Source organism: Mobula birostris, chromosome 1, assembly GCF_030028105.1.
Source record: "Mobula birostris isolate sMobBir1 chromosome 1, sMobBir1.hap1, whole genome shotgun sequence".
Taxonomy (NCBI): Eukaryota; Metazoa; Chordata; class Chondrichthyes; order Myliobatiformes; family Myliobatidae; genus Mobula; species Mobula birostris.
In genome coordinates, this window is record NC_092370.1 from 215,329,555 (window position 1) to 215,345,233 (window position 15,679).

Here is a 15,679-nt window from a genome sequence, read left to right on the forward strand (position 1 = left end):
TCCAAACATTATCTTAAGTACTTTAGAGCATGAAAATCAGCACAGAAATAGAAATATAACAGGGACCCAAAGAGCAAAGTTGAATAAATTTAGTGTGATTTCTTTTCAGTAACATCTGTTGCTCAGCAATGGAAACATTTCTAGGATACTAAGTGGTGGAGGAACATATAAGCAGGAATCTAAATAGTGTAAACAACAGGAATTCTGCAGATGCTGGAAATTCAAGCAACACACATAAAAGTTGCTGGTGAACGCAGCAGGCCAGGCAGCATCTCTAGGAAGAGGTGCGGTCGACGTTTCAGGCCGAGATCCTTCGTCAGGACTCGGCCTGAAACGTCGACTGCACCTCTTCCTAGAGATGCTGCCTGGCCTGCTGCGTTCACCAGCAACTTTTATGTGTTACCTAAATAGTGTATCTAAGTCACTTACGCCCTTTAAAAAGAGTAGAGTGCTGTACACTTTCAGTTCTATATTATGAATGCACATTTTCTGAATATTAAAACTTAAGTATTTTATGTAAGTTCAGAGACTCCCTGTTTTACAAATGATTTGACTTCCACAAATTCTTGCAGGTGTTTTCAATTTTTTAAAAATATGTAATATAAGTGGGAGCTCTATGTCCACTTTACAATCCAATTCCATGCTTTATCATAAACTTAAAAGTAGATACATTCCTCATTATTATGTGTCTTCGTATTACTCTGCCATGTTGCTAATGAGCATAAATAATCTATATGCACTATTCTGAAGAAATACGAGAGACTGTTTATTATCCCCTCCTCAACTCCAGTAATATTTCATGCTATCAGTACTGACTGGATACGGTATATATTCTATTAGTTAAATTATGTGTAGTGTTATGGTGAATATTTAATGAAATAAAACTATAGCAAACATATGTAGAGTGATACAATATGGCATGTTTCTGATTTATGGCGACATTGGATTCGTAGTATCAGAACCCATATATAACCTGGACAGTATCTGCATCCATTTTTGACTAAAATCAAACTAATTGGACTGAAACACAAGATACCTGATAACAAAGTAATATTTATTTTACCTTTAAGAAGTGACTGCTTTCAGCTCTTTCAGGTCCTATCAAATTTAACTAATTGTGATTTGTTGCAGCAGGTAACTTTATATCCACAAACATTTGTCAGACTTGTCGTTGAACATTTAGGCACTTAGTTTTTTTATGTGGCAAGTCACCAAAAGCAAGAGCATGAATAGAGCTGGGACCCAGGAAAGCTATGCAAGTAACATTTTCTTTATAACCAAGGAGACTGAAAGGTGCAAAACAAATAGTAAAATAAAATCAAAGAGAAACCTAAACTGAAGTCTAGCTGGAATATAAGGAGGCTTGAATAAAGACAATTAAAAATAGCAAACAAAGGTCAAAATGGTAAAAAAAAAAAAATTGTTTCCCTTTGTCAAGAGATATCGTCTCAAAATAATTGGAGTGGTCTTTGAAATGAGAAGAATTTTATTCACTGAGTGTGGTGAGTATTTGGAATTCTCTCCCTCAGAGGGAGATAGAATAGTTACTGTTTATTTTTAAACACAGATGAATAGGTTTCCAGATATTAAGGGAGTCTAGAGATATAGGGAATGCGCACGAAAGCTGCATTCAAGGTAGAAGATCACAACTGATTTTTCTGAACAACAGTTAAACACAAGAAGCCAAATAATCTACTTCTGTTCCCACTTCTTTCATTCTGATTGAAGAAATTAAGGTTTTACACAACAATTGGGCATCTGGACTTTAAATAACAAAAAATTAACTGGTATTCTTTGAATCATTAGATAAAGGTTAATTGGGGTTGTGTGGGCACTGGGGCAGCATGGCTTGAAGGGCCAGAAAGGCCAACTCCACACTGTATTGCTAAATAAAAATAAATTAATAAATTTATTTTAAATAGCAAAACTTACAAAGCCTTGATCTAGAAAAAGTCATGCCAGATTAATGAGGCAACATTTGAAGTTAGCTAGTTCAGCATTAAATCCAAACTGAGAAATGTACATAAAACTTTGAGTTTACCATTTCAACAGAATCAAATGCATTGTGAATAAACAGATCAGGATTATTCCTCATAACATTTTACTTTGCTTGCATTCCAGATCACTTCCCATCTATCAATTTATGGAAATTACCTCTCTCTCACTCTCTACAATATCAAAGCAGGTTTGACTATTCTGAGGTACAGCCCTTCCATAGATTCCTGAAGGAAGATCCAGTGTTGTCCTTCGGTCACACTTATCATCACCACTATTAGATGGGGTGACAGCTTGGTTGTGTGCTACGGTAACTGACTGGGGACTTCCAAAGACACCTAAAAACATTAAAAGGAATTACAAATAAATAACATTCTGAAATTGCAATACATGTCATTAAAACGAATGAATTACACTTCTACAAACAGCAACACAAAAATAATCTTCTATCAGCTGAATTAATGAACGGCTCCAGAATTTTCACAGTACTAAAAGATTAGAAATATTGACAATCCAAACTGTCTTGCTTATCCATGACAATTCCATGCTATACAGGATTTTCAATGAATGAAAGCGAAAGATTTTTCACTGTGATGAAATAGGAACCCCAGGAGGAAAACAACACCTTGTCAGTGTAGCAATTAATGCAACGCTCTTACGGCTTAGGATATTCGGAGTTCAATTCCAGCTCCATTTTGTAAGGAGTCCCTGTATGTCCTCCCCGTGGAATGCGTGTTTTTCCCGGGTGCTCTCGTTTTCTCCCACAGTCCAAAGATGTACCAGGTAGGTTAATGGGTCATTTCAAATTTCCCATAATTAGGTTAGGGTTAATAAGGGTTGTGGGGTTGCTGGGGCAGTATGGCTCAAAGAGCTGAAAGGGCCTACTTGGTGATGCACCACTAAATAAATAAATAAAGCTCAATAAACTTACCTTTTCCTACTATAACCACAGAATTCTCATAGAGTTCATTTCCAGAACTGATCTCGTGATTGCCCACTTGTTGCATGCTGATGGTAGATCCTGTCAACCCACACACACAGTCGGTTAAAAGGACACAATTTGAATGGATAAACAATGTGGCTTTAAGATGCACTACTACTTCCATAATCCAAAATGTGACTTTTGTGCTCTAATAACACAAATAATATTGTCATTATGGACTGCAATTTATTAACACGAATATCTTTGTTGCATTAATACTTGGAGATACTTAAAGTATATGAACAGTTATACAGCTATGGATTTGTGTGAAAAGTATTTTGAATAAACAATAATACTTACCTTTTGCAGGTTTATTACTAGTACTTTTTTGAGGCTCTCTGGACTGTAATTTAGAGCCAACATGAAATATTTCATTTTGTTTCTCCTCTTCAAAATATGGCATTCCATTTCCATAAGTCATGCGTTGTCCAACAATACTCACATCAGAGGTGTTTCTATCGTGGAAAGTCATTCCTGTATTTTGTTTTTGAAAGAAAAAGTACTCATAGGTGTGGATATCTTTGAACTCCACTTTCATTCCATGTTATTTTTAAAAAAACAACTTTTCCCCTTTCTTACAAATGCATCTAGTCGTATCTATTGGAATTCAAAATATCCCACAGGATAATGTGATCCACTCTTCAAAGAATTCAGATTGGAAACCAATCACAAGGATGCATTATATACAAGAATCAAGAGAAGACAATTTGATAACAAGAGAGTTGTCATGTACCAATAGCACAGTCCAAGAACTTAATTCTTAAAAAACCTGTCATACTTGGATTTTATTAGGTGGTAAAGAGGTCCAGCAATAAATAACCCAATCCTCACTGGTAGGAATGGCCATTACAGTCATTATTCATGGAAGACTCATCTTTCCAATGACAATACTTTCATCAGAAGAATTAGAGAGCTCATCTCATCTAGATGTTTGCTCTGGAGCCTACTGCCTGGAAGGACTGTAGGGACCTTTATTGCATTTATAACACCACTTAAGATCCACACACCAAAAACTGGCAAGTAGGATTTGGAGGGCGCAATCTGATCAATTTGGCAGACAAAGGAAAAGTGTGGATTGCATGCCATTCTTGTGTGTCCAGTTTTATAATGCATAAGCTAGAATAGAGCATGACAAAAAGTACAAAGTAAACTTATTATCGAAGTGCACACTGTGTATGCTACCATATATAACCCTGAGATTTGTTTCCTTGTGGGCATATACAGTAAATCCAAGAAACAAATACAATCAAAGGCCACACCCAACAACAACCCATTTGCAAAGGACAACAGACTACGCAAGTACAAAGACAGAGAAAATATAATCATAAAGAAATGAGCAATATCAAGAACACAAGATGAAGAGTCATTGAAAGCGAATCTATAGTGTGTGGGAACAGCTCAGTAATGGGGCAAGTGAAGTTGAGTGAAGTTACCCCTCTGGTTCAAGAGCCTGATGGTTGAGGAGTAATAACTGCTCCTGAACCTGGTGTGTGAGGCCTGAATTCCTATATGACCACTTTGATGGCAGCAGCAAGAAGAGAGCGTGGCCTGGATGGTGGGGGTTGCTGATATGAGGATGTTGCTTTCCTGCGACAGCGGTCCTTGTAGATGTGCTCAAAAGGTGAGGAGGGCTTTACCCGTAATGGACTGGGCCTATCCATTACCTTTTGTAGGATTTTCCTTTCAAGTGCATTGTTGTTTCCATACCAGGTCATAATGTAACCAGTCAATATAGAAGTTTGTCATAGTTTTAGATGCTGAATTTTTGCAAACTTCTAAGGAAATAGTGGCACTGCTGTGTTTTCTTCACACTGCAAAATGAATGCCCAATCTGGACCTTACAAGTGAGTTAGACTAAGTACAGGGTTCAAGTTTCTAAAGAACCCATAAAAGTGAACAAATGAGCCAAATACACAAAATCATTAAATGTTAGTTTTCTGAATCACTTGCAGTCATTCTTGAAATGAATGAATTGGTAGAGTAACAACATCATTATACAGTTTATTAAAAAAAATAAATTATACAGTGATATGCAAAAGTTTGGGCACCCCTGGTCAAAATTTCTGTTACTGCGAATAGCTAAGCGAGTAAAAGATGAACTGATTTCCAAAAGGCATGAAGTTAAAGATGACACATTAATATTTTAAGCAAGAAAACCTTTTTTTATTTCCATCTTTTACAGTTTCAAAATAACAAAAAAAACAAACAGGCCCGAAGCAAAAGTTTGAGCACCCTGCATGGCAGTACTTAGTAACACCCCCTTTGACAAGTATCACAGCTTGTAAACGCTTTTTGTAGCCAGCTAAGTCTTTCAATTCTTATTTGGAGGATTTTTGCCCGTTTTTCCTTGCAAAAGGCTTCTAGTTCTGTGAGATTCTTGGGCCATCTTGCATGCACTGCTCTTTTGAGGTCTATCCACAGATTCTCGATGATGTTTAGGTCAGGGGACTGTGAGGGCCATGGTAAAACTTTCAGCTTGCGCCTCTTGAGGTAGTCCATTGTGGATTTTGAGGTGTGTTTAGGTTCATTATCCTGTTGTAGAAGCCATCCTCTTTTCATCTTCGGCTTTTTTTTGTTTTACAGACGGTGTGATGTTTGCTTCCAGAATTTGCTGGTAATTAATTGAATTCATTCTTCCCTCTTACCAGTAAATGTTCCCCGTGCCACTGGCTGCAACACAAGCCCAAAGCATGATCGATCCACCCCCCCTGCTTAACAGGTGGATAGGGGTTCTTTTCATGAAATTCTGCACCCTTTTTTCTCCAAACATACCTTTGCTCATTGCAGCCAAAAAGTTCTATTCAAAAGGTTCAAAGGAACATCTAAACAAGCCTGATGCATTTTGGACTGTGGACTGATGAAGTTAAAATAGAACTTTTTGGCCACAATGAGCAAAGGTATGTTTGGAGAAAAAAGGGTGCAGAACTTCATGAAAAGAATCCCTATCCACCTGTTAAGCATGGGGGTGGATCGATCATGCTTTGGGCTTGTGTTGCAGCCAGTGGCACGGGGAACATTTACTGGTAGAGGGAAGAATGAATTCAATTAAATACCAGAAAATTCTGAAAGCAAACATCGCACCGTCTATAAAACAAAAAAAAAAGCCGAAGATGAAAAGAGGATGGCTTCTACAACAGGATAATGAACCTAAACACCTCAAAATCCACAATGGACTACCTCAAGAGGCGCAAGCTGAAGGGTTTACCATGGCCCTCACAGTCCCCTGACCTAAACGTCATCGAGAATCTGTGGATAGACCTCAAAAGAGCAGTGCATGCGAGAGGGCCCAAGAATCTCACAGAACTAGAAGCCTTTTGCAAGGAAGAATGGGCAAAAATCCCCCAAACAAGAATTGAAAGACTCTTAGCTGGCGACAAAAAGCATTTACAAGCTGTGACACTTGCCAAAGGAGGTGTTACTACGTACTGCCATGCAGGGTGCCCAAACTTCTGCTTCGGACCCTTTTCCTTTTTTGTTATTTTGAAACTGTAAAAGATGGAAATAAAAAAAGTAGTGTTGCTTAAAAAATTAAAGAAATGTGTCATCTTTAACTTTATGCCTTTTGGAAATCATAGAACCACAGAAACTACAGCACAGAAACAGGCCCTTTGGCCCTTCTTGGCTGTGCCGAAACATTTTCTGCCTAGTCCCACTGACCTGCACACAGACCATATCCCTCCATACACCTCCCATCCATGTATCTGTCTAATTTATTCTTAAATGTTAAAAAAGAACCTGCATTTACCACCTCGTCTGGCAGCTCATTCCATACTCCCACCACTCTCTGTGTGAAGAAGCCCCCCCCAATGTTCCCTTTAAACTTTTCCCCCCTCACCCTTAACCCATGTCCTCTGGTTTTTTTCTCCCCTTGCCTCAGTGGAAAAAGCCTGCTTGCATTCACTCTATCTGTACCCATCATAATTTTATATACCTCTATCAAATCTCCCCTCATCCTTCTACGCTCCAGGGAATAAAGTCCTAACCTATTCAACCTTTCTCTGTAACTGGGTTTCTCAAGTCCCGGCAACATCCTTGTAAACCTTCTCTGCACTCTTTCAACCTTACTTATATCCTTCCTGTAATTTGGTGACCAAAACTGAACACAATACTCCACATTCGGCCTCACCAATGCCTTATACAACCTCATCATAACATTCCAGCTCTTATACTCAATACTTCGATTAATAAAGGCCAATGTACCAAAAGCTCTCTTTACGACCCTATCTACCTGTGACGACAATTTTGTATCTGTATTCCCAGATCCCTCTGTTCCACTGCACTCCTCAGTGCCTTACCATTAACCCTGTATGTTCTACGTTGGTTTGTCCTTCCAACGTGCAATACCTCACACTTGTCAGTATTAAACTCCATCTGCCATTTTTCAGCCCATTTTTCCAGCTGGACCAAGTCCCTCTGCAGGCTCTGAAAACCTTCCTCACTGTCTACTACACCTCCAATCTTTGTATCATCAGCAAACTTGCTGATCCAATTTACCACATTATCATCCAGATCATTGATATAGATGACAAATAACAATGGACCCAGCACTGATCCCTGTGGCACACCACTAGTCACAGGCCTCCACTCAGAGAAGCAATTCTCTACCACCACTCTCTGGCTTCTTCCATTAAGCCAATGTCTAATCCAATTTACCACCTCTCCATGTATACCTAGCGACTGAATTTTCCTAACTAACCTCCCATGCGGGACCTTGTCAAAGGCCTTACTGAAGTCCATGTAGACAATATCCACTGCTTTCTCTTCATCCACTTTCCTGGTAACCTCCTCGAAAAACTCCAACAGATTGGTCAAACATGACCTACCACGCACAAAGCCATGTTGACTCTCCCTAATAAGCCCCTGTCTATCCAAATGCTTGTAGATTCTGTCTCTTAGTACTCCCTCCAATAACTTACCTATTACTGACGTTAAACTCATCGGCCTATAATTTCCCGGATTACTTTTCGATCCTTTTTTAAACAATGGAAGAACATGAGCCACTCTCCAATCCTCCGGCACTTCACCCGTAGACAGCGACATTTTAAATATTTCTACCAGGGCCCCCGTAATTTCAACACTAGTCTCCTTCAAGGTCCGAGGGAACACTTTGTCAGGTCCCGGGGATTTATCCATTTTAATTTTCCTCAAGACAGCAAGCACCTCCTCCTTTTCAATCTGTACAGTTTCCATGGTCTCACTACTTGATTCCCTCAATTCCATAGATCTCATGCCAGCTTCCTTAGTAAATACAGACGCAAAAAACCTATTTAAGATCTCCCCCATTTCCTTTGGTTCCGCACAAAGCCGACCACTCTGATCTTCAAGAGGACCAATTTTATCCCTTACAATCCTTTTGCTCTTAATATACTTGTAAAAGCTCTTTGGATTATCCTTCACTTTGACTGCCAAGGCAACCTCATGTCTTCTTTTTGCCCTCCTGATTTCTTTAAGTATTCTCTTGCACTTCTTATACTCAAGCACCTGATTTACCCCGTTTCCTATACATTTCATACAACTCCCTCTTCTTCTTTATCAGAGTTGCAATATCCCTTGAGAACCAAGGTTCCTTATTCCTATTCAATTTGCCTTTAATCCTGACAGGAACATACAAACTCTGCACTCTCAAAATTTCCCCTTTGAAGGCTTCCCACCTACCAATCACATCTTTGCCAGAGAACAACCTGTCCCAATCCAGGCTTTTTAGATCCTTTCTCATTTCTTCAAATTTGGCCTTCTTCCAGTTCAGAACCTCAACCCTAGGACCAGATCTATCCTTGTCCATGATCAAATTGAAACTAATGGTGTTATGATCACTGGAACCACAGTGACCACAGATGATCACAGTTCATCTTTTACTCGCTAAGCTATTCACAGTAACCGAAATTTTGACCAGGGGTGCGTGTGTGTGTGTGTGCGTGCATGCGTATAAAATCACTTTTGGCTTGCTTATGATTTCCTTAGGAGAAAATAAATACAGACAGCAGTACCTGAGCTGGAATTGTATTCACCTGAAGACTTGGACTTTTCTGATGGCATTCGACCATGGCAGGCTTTAGATCCTAACTCTACACACCCATCAGAACTGTAGAAACTAAAACAAACATCAAATCAAGAAATTTAAAAGATCAATGAAAACATTTAAGCTATAATTAAGCATCATTTGTCCAAGTTAAAAACAAAATGTTAGGCCAAGTGGATGATTATTTGTCCAATTAAAATTTAGAAAAGATAAGTGAACTAAAATTAAAAACATATAAAAAGATAAGAAATTAAGGGAAATTATAGCAATAAGATGAATACATTTTAAAAACTTCTCTAAGTACTTTAGGATTGAGTAAAATTATTCTCAAAGTATGGATAGCTTTGCGAATGCAGTTTTTAAATCATGTTCTTTTGAGATTACTGTGCACAAACTATAATCATACAAAAAAATACCTGGAGTGAGTTCTTCCCAGATCTGCCAGCAGTCTAAATTATATCAGCCACATCACCAAATTTTATTTATTGAGATATAGTGCAGAGTAGGCCCTTCGAGCCAGGTAGCCCAGAAACACCTGATTTAACCCTAGCATAATCATGGGACAATTTACCAACTAACCTACCAATCAGTAGGTCTCTAAACTGTGGGAGGGAACCCAAACACCGGAGGAAACCCATGCAGTCACATGGAAAACGTACAAACTCCTTACAGACAGTGGCAAGAATTGAACCTGGGTCATTGGTACTGTAAAGCATTGCGCTAACCACTACGCTATTGTGCTTTTCAGCCATCTCCATAAAGAGCAAAACTAATGAAGGAATATAGAAAATAAGGGTTAAGAGTGAAATGAAATGGTAAAATACATCAGGGAAGCATTTACCACTTTATGCAATGTTTCAGAAATCAATAATTTTCATAAAATAAAATGTACCATCTCTGAAGCATGTATGGATTTGGGTTGCATTACTACAGTTTAATTAGATTAGATTATGGGGACATGTAGTCCTCTTTTATTGTCATTTAGTAATGCATGCATTAAGAAATGATACAATATTCCTCCAGTATGATATCACAGAAACACAAGACAGACCAAGGCTGAAAAACTGACAAAAACCCCATAATTATAACATATAGTTACAACAGTGCAAAGCAGTACCATAATTTGATAAAGAACAGACCATGGGCACAGTAAAAAAAAAGTCTCAGAGTCTCTCGAAAATCCCATCATCTCACGCAGACAGTAGAAGGAAGAAAAACTCTTCCTGCCACGAACCTCCAGCGCTGCAAACTTGCCGATGCAGCACCCTGGAAGCACCCGACCACAGCCGACTCGAGTCCGTCCGAAAACTTTGAGCCTCCGACCAGCCCTCCGACACCGAGCACCATCTCTGCCGAGCACTTCGACCCCGGCCCCACAATAGGCAAAGCCGAGGATTTGGGGCATTCCCCTCCGGAGATTCTCAATTGCACAGTAGCAGCAGCAGCGAAGCGGGCATTTCAGAAGTTTCTCCAGACGTTCCTCCGTGCTTCTCACGTCTGCCTTCATCAAATCAGGATTGTACACAGTACCTACTTAACAAATACCGATATCATTCCGGAGCGGCCGCACGCACTGCGTCGCGCTGCCATCTTCTCCTCCCCTAATTATAGACACAGAACTCAGTAATATTGAATAATGCCAATGCTTAATACTTACATTATTTTCTTGCTACAAGGCAATGGAGAAATCAAAGAATCCTGGCTGCAAGTGTCACTTTCACTGTAAGTGCTTGTATGAGGAGATGAAGTAGGCGATGTGGAATCCAAGCCAAGTTCCAGTTTGAGGGTGGAATCTGGACTCTCAATATCAGATACACCATTGCTCAGTTTGGCCCTTTTCTTTGCCGCACTGTTTCTTAGTGACCTTAGGGCACTCATCATCTGCAAGAAATGCAGATATATCAATTATCTGCAAAGTCAAGGAAGGAACCACTGATAGTGCTATCATTCAATAATTAAGCATAACCAACCCACTTGTCAGTACCTTGGCTAGGTTTTGCTAGCATTACTCACATTGAGACCTCATCCCAGCCTTGGTCCAAAAATGGATCAAAGAGCTGAACTCCAAAGGTGACGAAACAGTGACTGTGATTGACATCATGGCAACATTTATCAATGTAACAACAAAGAACTAGAAGACTGAATACATAGGGAAACAAGAGGGAAGCACTGATGATTAGAATCATTCCTTGCACTGGTGGTTGTACTTTTTGGAGGACAATTATGTCAGCCTCAGAATATCACCACAGGAGCCTTTCACATGGTGTCCTAGGTCCAGTCACCTTCAGCTGCTTTATCAATGTCTTTCCTTCCATCATAAGATCTGAAGAGGGAATGGCAGTTCACTATACAACATTCAGCTCCATTTGCAACTCCTCAGCAAATACAGCAGTCTAATTAATGATCTACAAGGCAACGAATAAAGAACTGGAAAGTGGGTTTAGTTTGCATAGTGTTTGTTGCTTGTATGAATGTGTCAAGTAATACTTTACAGCAAAAGATTACATGTAATAAGCATCTTCAAGAGAGTCTAAACATTCCCTTGATAATCAATGACATTATGATCAGCAAGTCCCTCACATATCTAAATTATCTTAATAAATAATATTAATTATTTATTGAGATGCATGCAGAATAGACCCTTCTGGCCCATCGAGCCGTGTTGCACAGCAACCCACGATATAACCCTAGCCTAATCACGGGCAATTTACAATGACCAATTGAGCTACCAACTAGTACGTCTTTACACTGTGGGAGGAAACTGGAGCACCCGTAAGAAACCTACGCAGTCACAGAGAGAATGTACAAACTCCTTACAGACAGTGGTGGGTATTGAACCTGGGTTGCTCATACTGCAAAGCTTTGTGCTAACCACTAACATGACCAACCAGTATTACATAAATGTTGTATTGAATTGTCACCATAGATTTTGAAACTACATCTCTAATTGCCTGTGAACTTTAAAGTTTCTGACTCAATGTATTGACATGATAATTCTAACAACAACTGTTTCGAGCACTGTGAAATGCAAATCTACTTGGTACTCATCAGTATTCCTTAAAGTACATGGGAATTTGGTGGCACAGTTCTTTGGTAAGAATATTTGGTTAAGGATGTTTGCCAGTACTAATACAGGGTATATATTAAAATGTTACTCAAAGGCCACAGCAAATATACCCATTACTCCTTTCTGAAATCGATATTGATATAAATCATCTGATACAGAGATGCTCTCATATTTGCCAATTTAACAGCTTTTGAACGGCAAAGAAATTCTTTGCCAATGTTTCAAAATAAACCTAAATAGCAATTTCCATGCTTCAGATGTTAAGCATTGAAAGCTATAATCTGTGTCTTTAGATGGAGAAAAAAAAATCATTTTAAAAAAAACACAAATGTACACTAACTTCTTCACGATCAGTTTCCTCTTCATTGTTATCCAACAAGGAAAGATTCAATTCCAGATTGTTGTCAATGTTCTTCTCTTCCTCCCACACCTCTTTAGATTCTGCTCTACTTGTTTCTTTTTTATTATCATAATCAGTTACTTCTGCTTCAACCATTGGACTTGTACCCCTTGGAATGGGAGGAACAGGCTTTGTAGTGTTAAGATCTCTCCGAGACGACGCTGAGCGCACCAGTGCGGGTTTGAGCGATACAGGAGAACGATTTTCTTGCGAGACATCTCCTGCATAATCAGACATTTAAATAAATATGCACAACATATATAATACTAAAACCAAAAGATTTCTATATCTTATAAGAAAATAATAGGTAATGAATCTAGAAATACCTTTTTGGATCCTTTAACTACTTACAGTATATCATTTGCAAATGACTAATACAAACGGGTTTCAGCTTTCAGAGAGCAATCATTGGATAAGAATGTTGTCTGATTTTTCAAGGGTGTGATTGTGTAGGCAGACCACCTACCATAATTACCTGGTCAGATATGGAGGACCAAAAATCTTGCTGGCCCAAAACAATTTCCAGCATGAATTCAATGACAGCATAACATCACTGATGCTCCAATGACATAGCCCTACCCACTTTCAATTAAGCTATTTATTTCAGATTCAGAATTGTTAAAAACACAGAAATAATCAAAAACTTTATTTAACAGAAAGCAAATAATTAATCCTCCTCCTCACTTCGCTTTCAAATTAATTGCCCAGCAATATCAAAAGGATTGTACAAGCCTGACCTGCAAGTTCCAATATTCTCAGTAAGACTGGACTCCATTGTTAGATTCCACGTAGGATCTACCAGTGAAGTAAATTGACAAGATTTGAATCTATCAGCTGAAGTAGAACACTGGTGATTGAGTGTCTGTATTGAAATGTGAACTCACTGCTGGTTATTTAACTATCCTTTGTCATCAAGATCTGGTCTGTTTAAGAAAAAGTAAATCAGTGGATAACATGACATTGTCTTATTCCTTGCTTAAAATCATCTCACATGATAAAGAGCACAAAAATATTCCAAAACAACCATTTTCTTAAAATTAGAATTCACAGCACAGTTACTTTAAACCTAAAAATCTTTATAGCTGAAATTAGACTTTTGCAGAAGTTGAGCTAGTAATTTAATGTGACTGCTAGCTGATAAAATGCACAAGGAGTACCGTTATTACTGTTATCACCGTTATTGCTTCTTTGCTCACTACATGAAAATAAGCTGGAAGAAGCTACTTATATTACACGAGTTAATAATTAGAGAACATAAATTTATGACAGTGGGATTAAAAAAGATTTAAGAAAACCTAGGGCAGTGATTCTCAACAGGGGCGGTTATGAGTCCTAAGTGGGCATTAGGGGAAATAGAAGTCATCAGGGGCATTCAAGATTCCTTGTTTGTTGGGGGGGGGGGGGGAGAAGAGGGTCGGTAAGCAGCACCCTAACTTGAGGCATGATACCTGATCGACCGTTAGTATACCAGGCACTTCCCAAACAAAAAGGATGAGGCACTGAAACACAGGAAGAACCATAGCTCTGCAGGCGATCAGCTCCTGCCATCACAACGCATCTGAAACTCGACAATCGCATCCAACCTTACTAACCAGACAGACATTATTGGGGATGCATAAATTAGCAACTAGGGTGCCCAACAGTTCCCCCTGACTCATGACATGGAATGAGTTCATGCAATTTAACAGTTGGTAAGTCAAGTACACCCTCTCAACTTTATCTACGGAAAACAGGTCATGTAATGATACAGCGCTGGCCGGAACAGAATGGTAAAATAGAACCAATCAGTGAACCTGCCGACCCAGAGGATTCCTTGAGGTGTTCAAAGTGATCTCGGCTTCATACGTGCAGTCAAGAACCATCCTTGGGAATTATCAGGCCTTACATGATTGGTCAAACGTGCTAACTGGAATAGTATAAAGGTAGCATGCCAAACACCAGCTCTGTCCCACAAACATTCAGATTGAAATCTGAATCCTTGTCAATGCAATTTTTGCTGTTGTGATTGACTTCATCTTCACCTCTGCATTCCTTTGTGTCACGCTATCATCATTCCACTGGCGTCAACTCGCTGGCATCGTCAACATCCGATAGGTATTCCCAGTTTGTGTTAATTTTTTATTTTAATTTAGTCACGTTAATGATAGATAAATACATTTGGCATGATCTCTATGAGTATGAAGGCTGTGAAGCCTTGAATTTTAATCCTGCTGAGAAACAGAAACTACAGAAAGTGCGCCAATACAATGTTACCGGGAGTATGTTTTTACTCCGTTCCAGTCAGATCAACAATGCCGCATGTGTCTTATTTGTAATCCTGTACTGTTTAATGAAGCCATGAAACCATCAAGATTGCATGAACACTTTCGTAAAAGACACCCTGAAAAGGCTACTTGTGGTATAACTCAGTTCCAGTAGATGAAAGGAGTATTTGAAAAGCATTGCACACTCGAGTTATTTGCCAAAATGACTTGATAGTTGTTTCATTGCTTCAAAATGATAGCAAATTGTGAAAAATCTCATACAACTGGTGAAAGATTGATAATGTCTACTATATCAGAAGTGCTCCAAGTAATAACTCTGTAGCTTGTTGTATTGACAAAATGAGTGAAGACGTTAAGTATCAACTTGTACAGAGCTACAAAAATAGAATTTGAGATACAACTGGATGAGTCAATTGTGTGAGACAACAAGGCATTGCTAATGGCATATGTATGGTTTATCAAAAATGTAAAAGTTAAATGAAGAGTTTCTCTTTCGTAAAAAGTTAAAAACAAGTATCAATGGAGAATCAATCTATGACGACATCAAAATGCATATTGAGGATAAAAATATTCCGATTAGGAACATGATTTCTTGTGCAAAAGATGGAGCACCATATGACAGACTTCTATGCTGGTTTAGTGGCATTTCTGAAAAAAGAAATTCCAAATCTATTTGCAATCTATTGTGTCATTCATCATCAACATCTCACAGCTAAAAACATCAGCCAGCAACTTTTTTCAAGCATGACTCTTGCATGTAATATCTGCTATCAACAAAATTAAAGCTCATCCATTAAATAGAATATTTCGCCAGTTATGCCAAGATAATGATGAAGAGTTTGAATATTTGCTTCTTCACACTGAAGTGCGTTGGCTTTCAAAAGGCTGCTGTTTAAATGTCTTTCATCTTTTTGACACTGCGGTTGAATTTTTGCTCAAAGTTGACAAGAAC

At 38.7% G+C, this 15,679-nt stretch overlaps 1 protein-coding gene across 3 annotated transcripts in view; it reads right to left on the bottom strand.

The window, feature by feature from the left end:
- The window catches only part of LOC140204385 (TOG array regulator of axonemal microtubules protein 1), an 84,519-nt gene that overhangs the window by 28,520 nt on the left and 40,320 nt on the right, over positions 1-15,679 (bottom strand). For 2 of the 3 annotated variants that reach the window (XM_072271116.1, XM_072271121.1), the window contains exons 5-10: positions 12,404-12,684; positions 10,654-10,877; positions 8,965-9,068; positions 3,278-3,451; positions 2,927-3,016; positions 2,155-2,333 (exon numbers count right to left, since the gene is read on the bottom strand). In XM_072271116.1, the coding sequence (XP_072127217.1) occupies positions 2,155-2,333; positions 2,927-3,016; positions 3,278-3,451; positions 8,965-9,068; positions 10,654-10,877; positions 12,404-12,684 (1,052 nt within the window). The remainder of the gene's footprint in view (positions 1-2,154; positions 2,334-2,926; positions 3,017-3,277; positions 3,452-8,964; positions 9,069-10,653; positions 10,878-12,403; positions 12,685-15,679) is intronic. The other variant, XM_072271119.1, reaches the window with a different exon arrangement.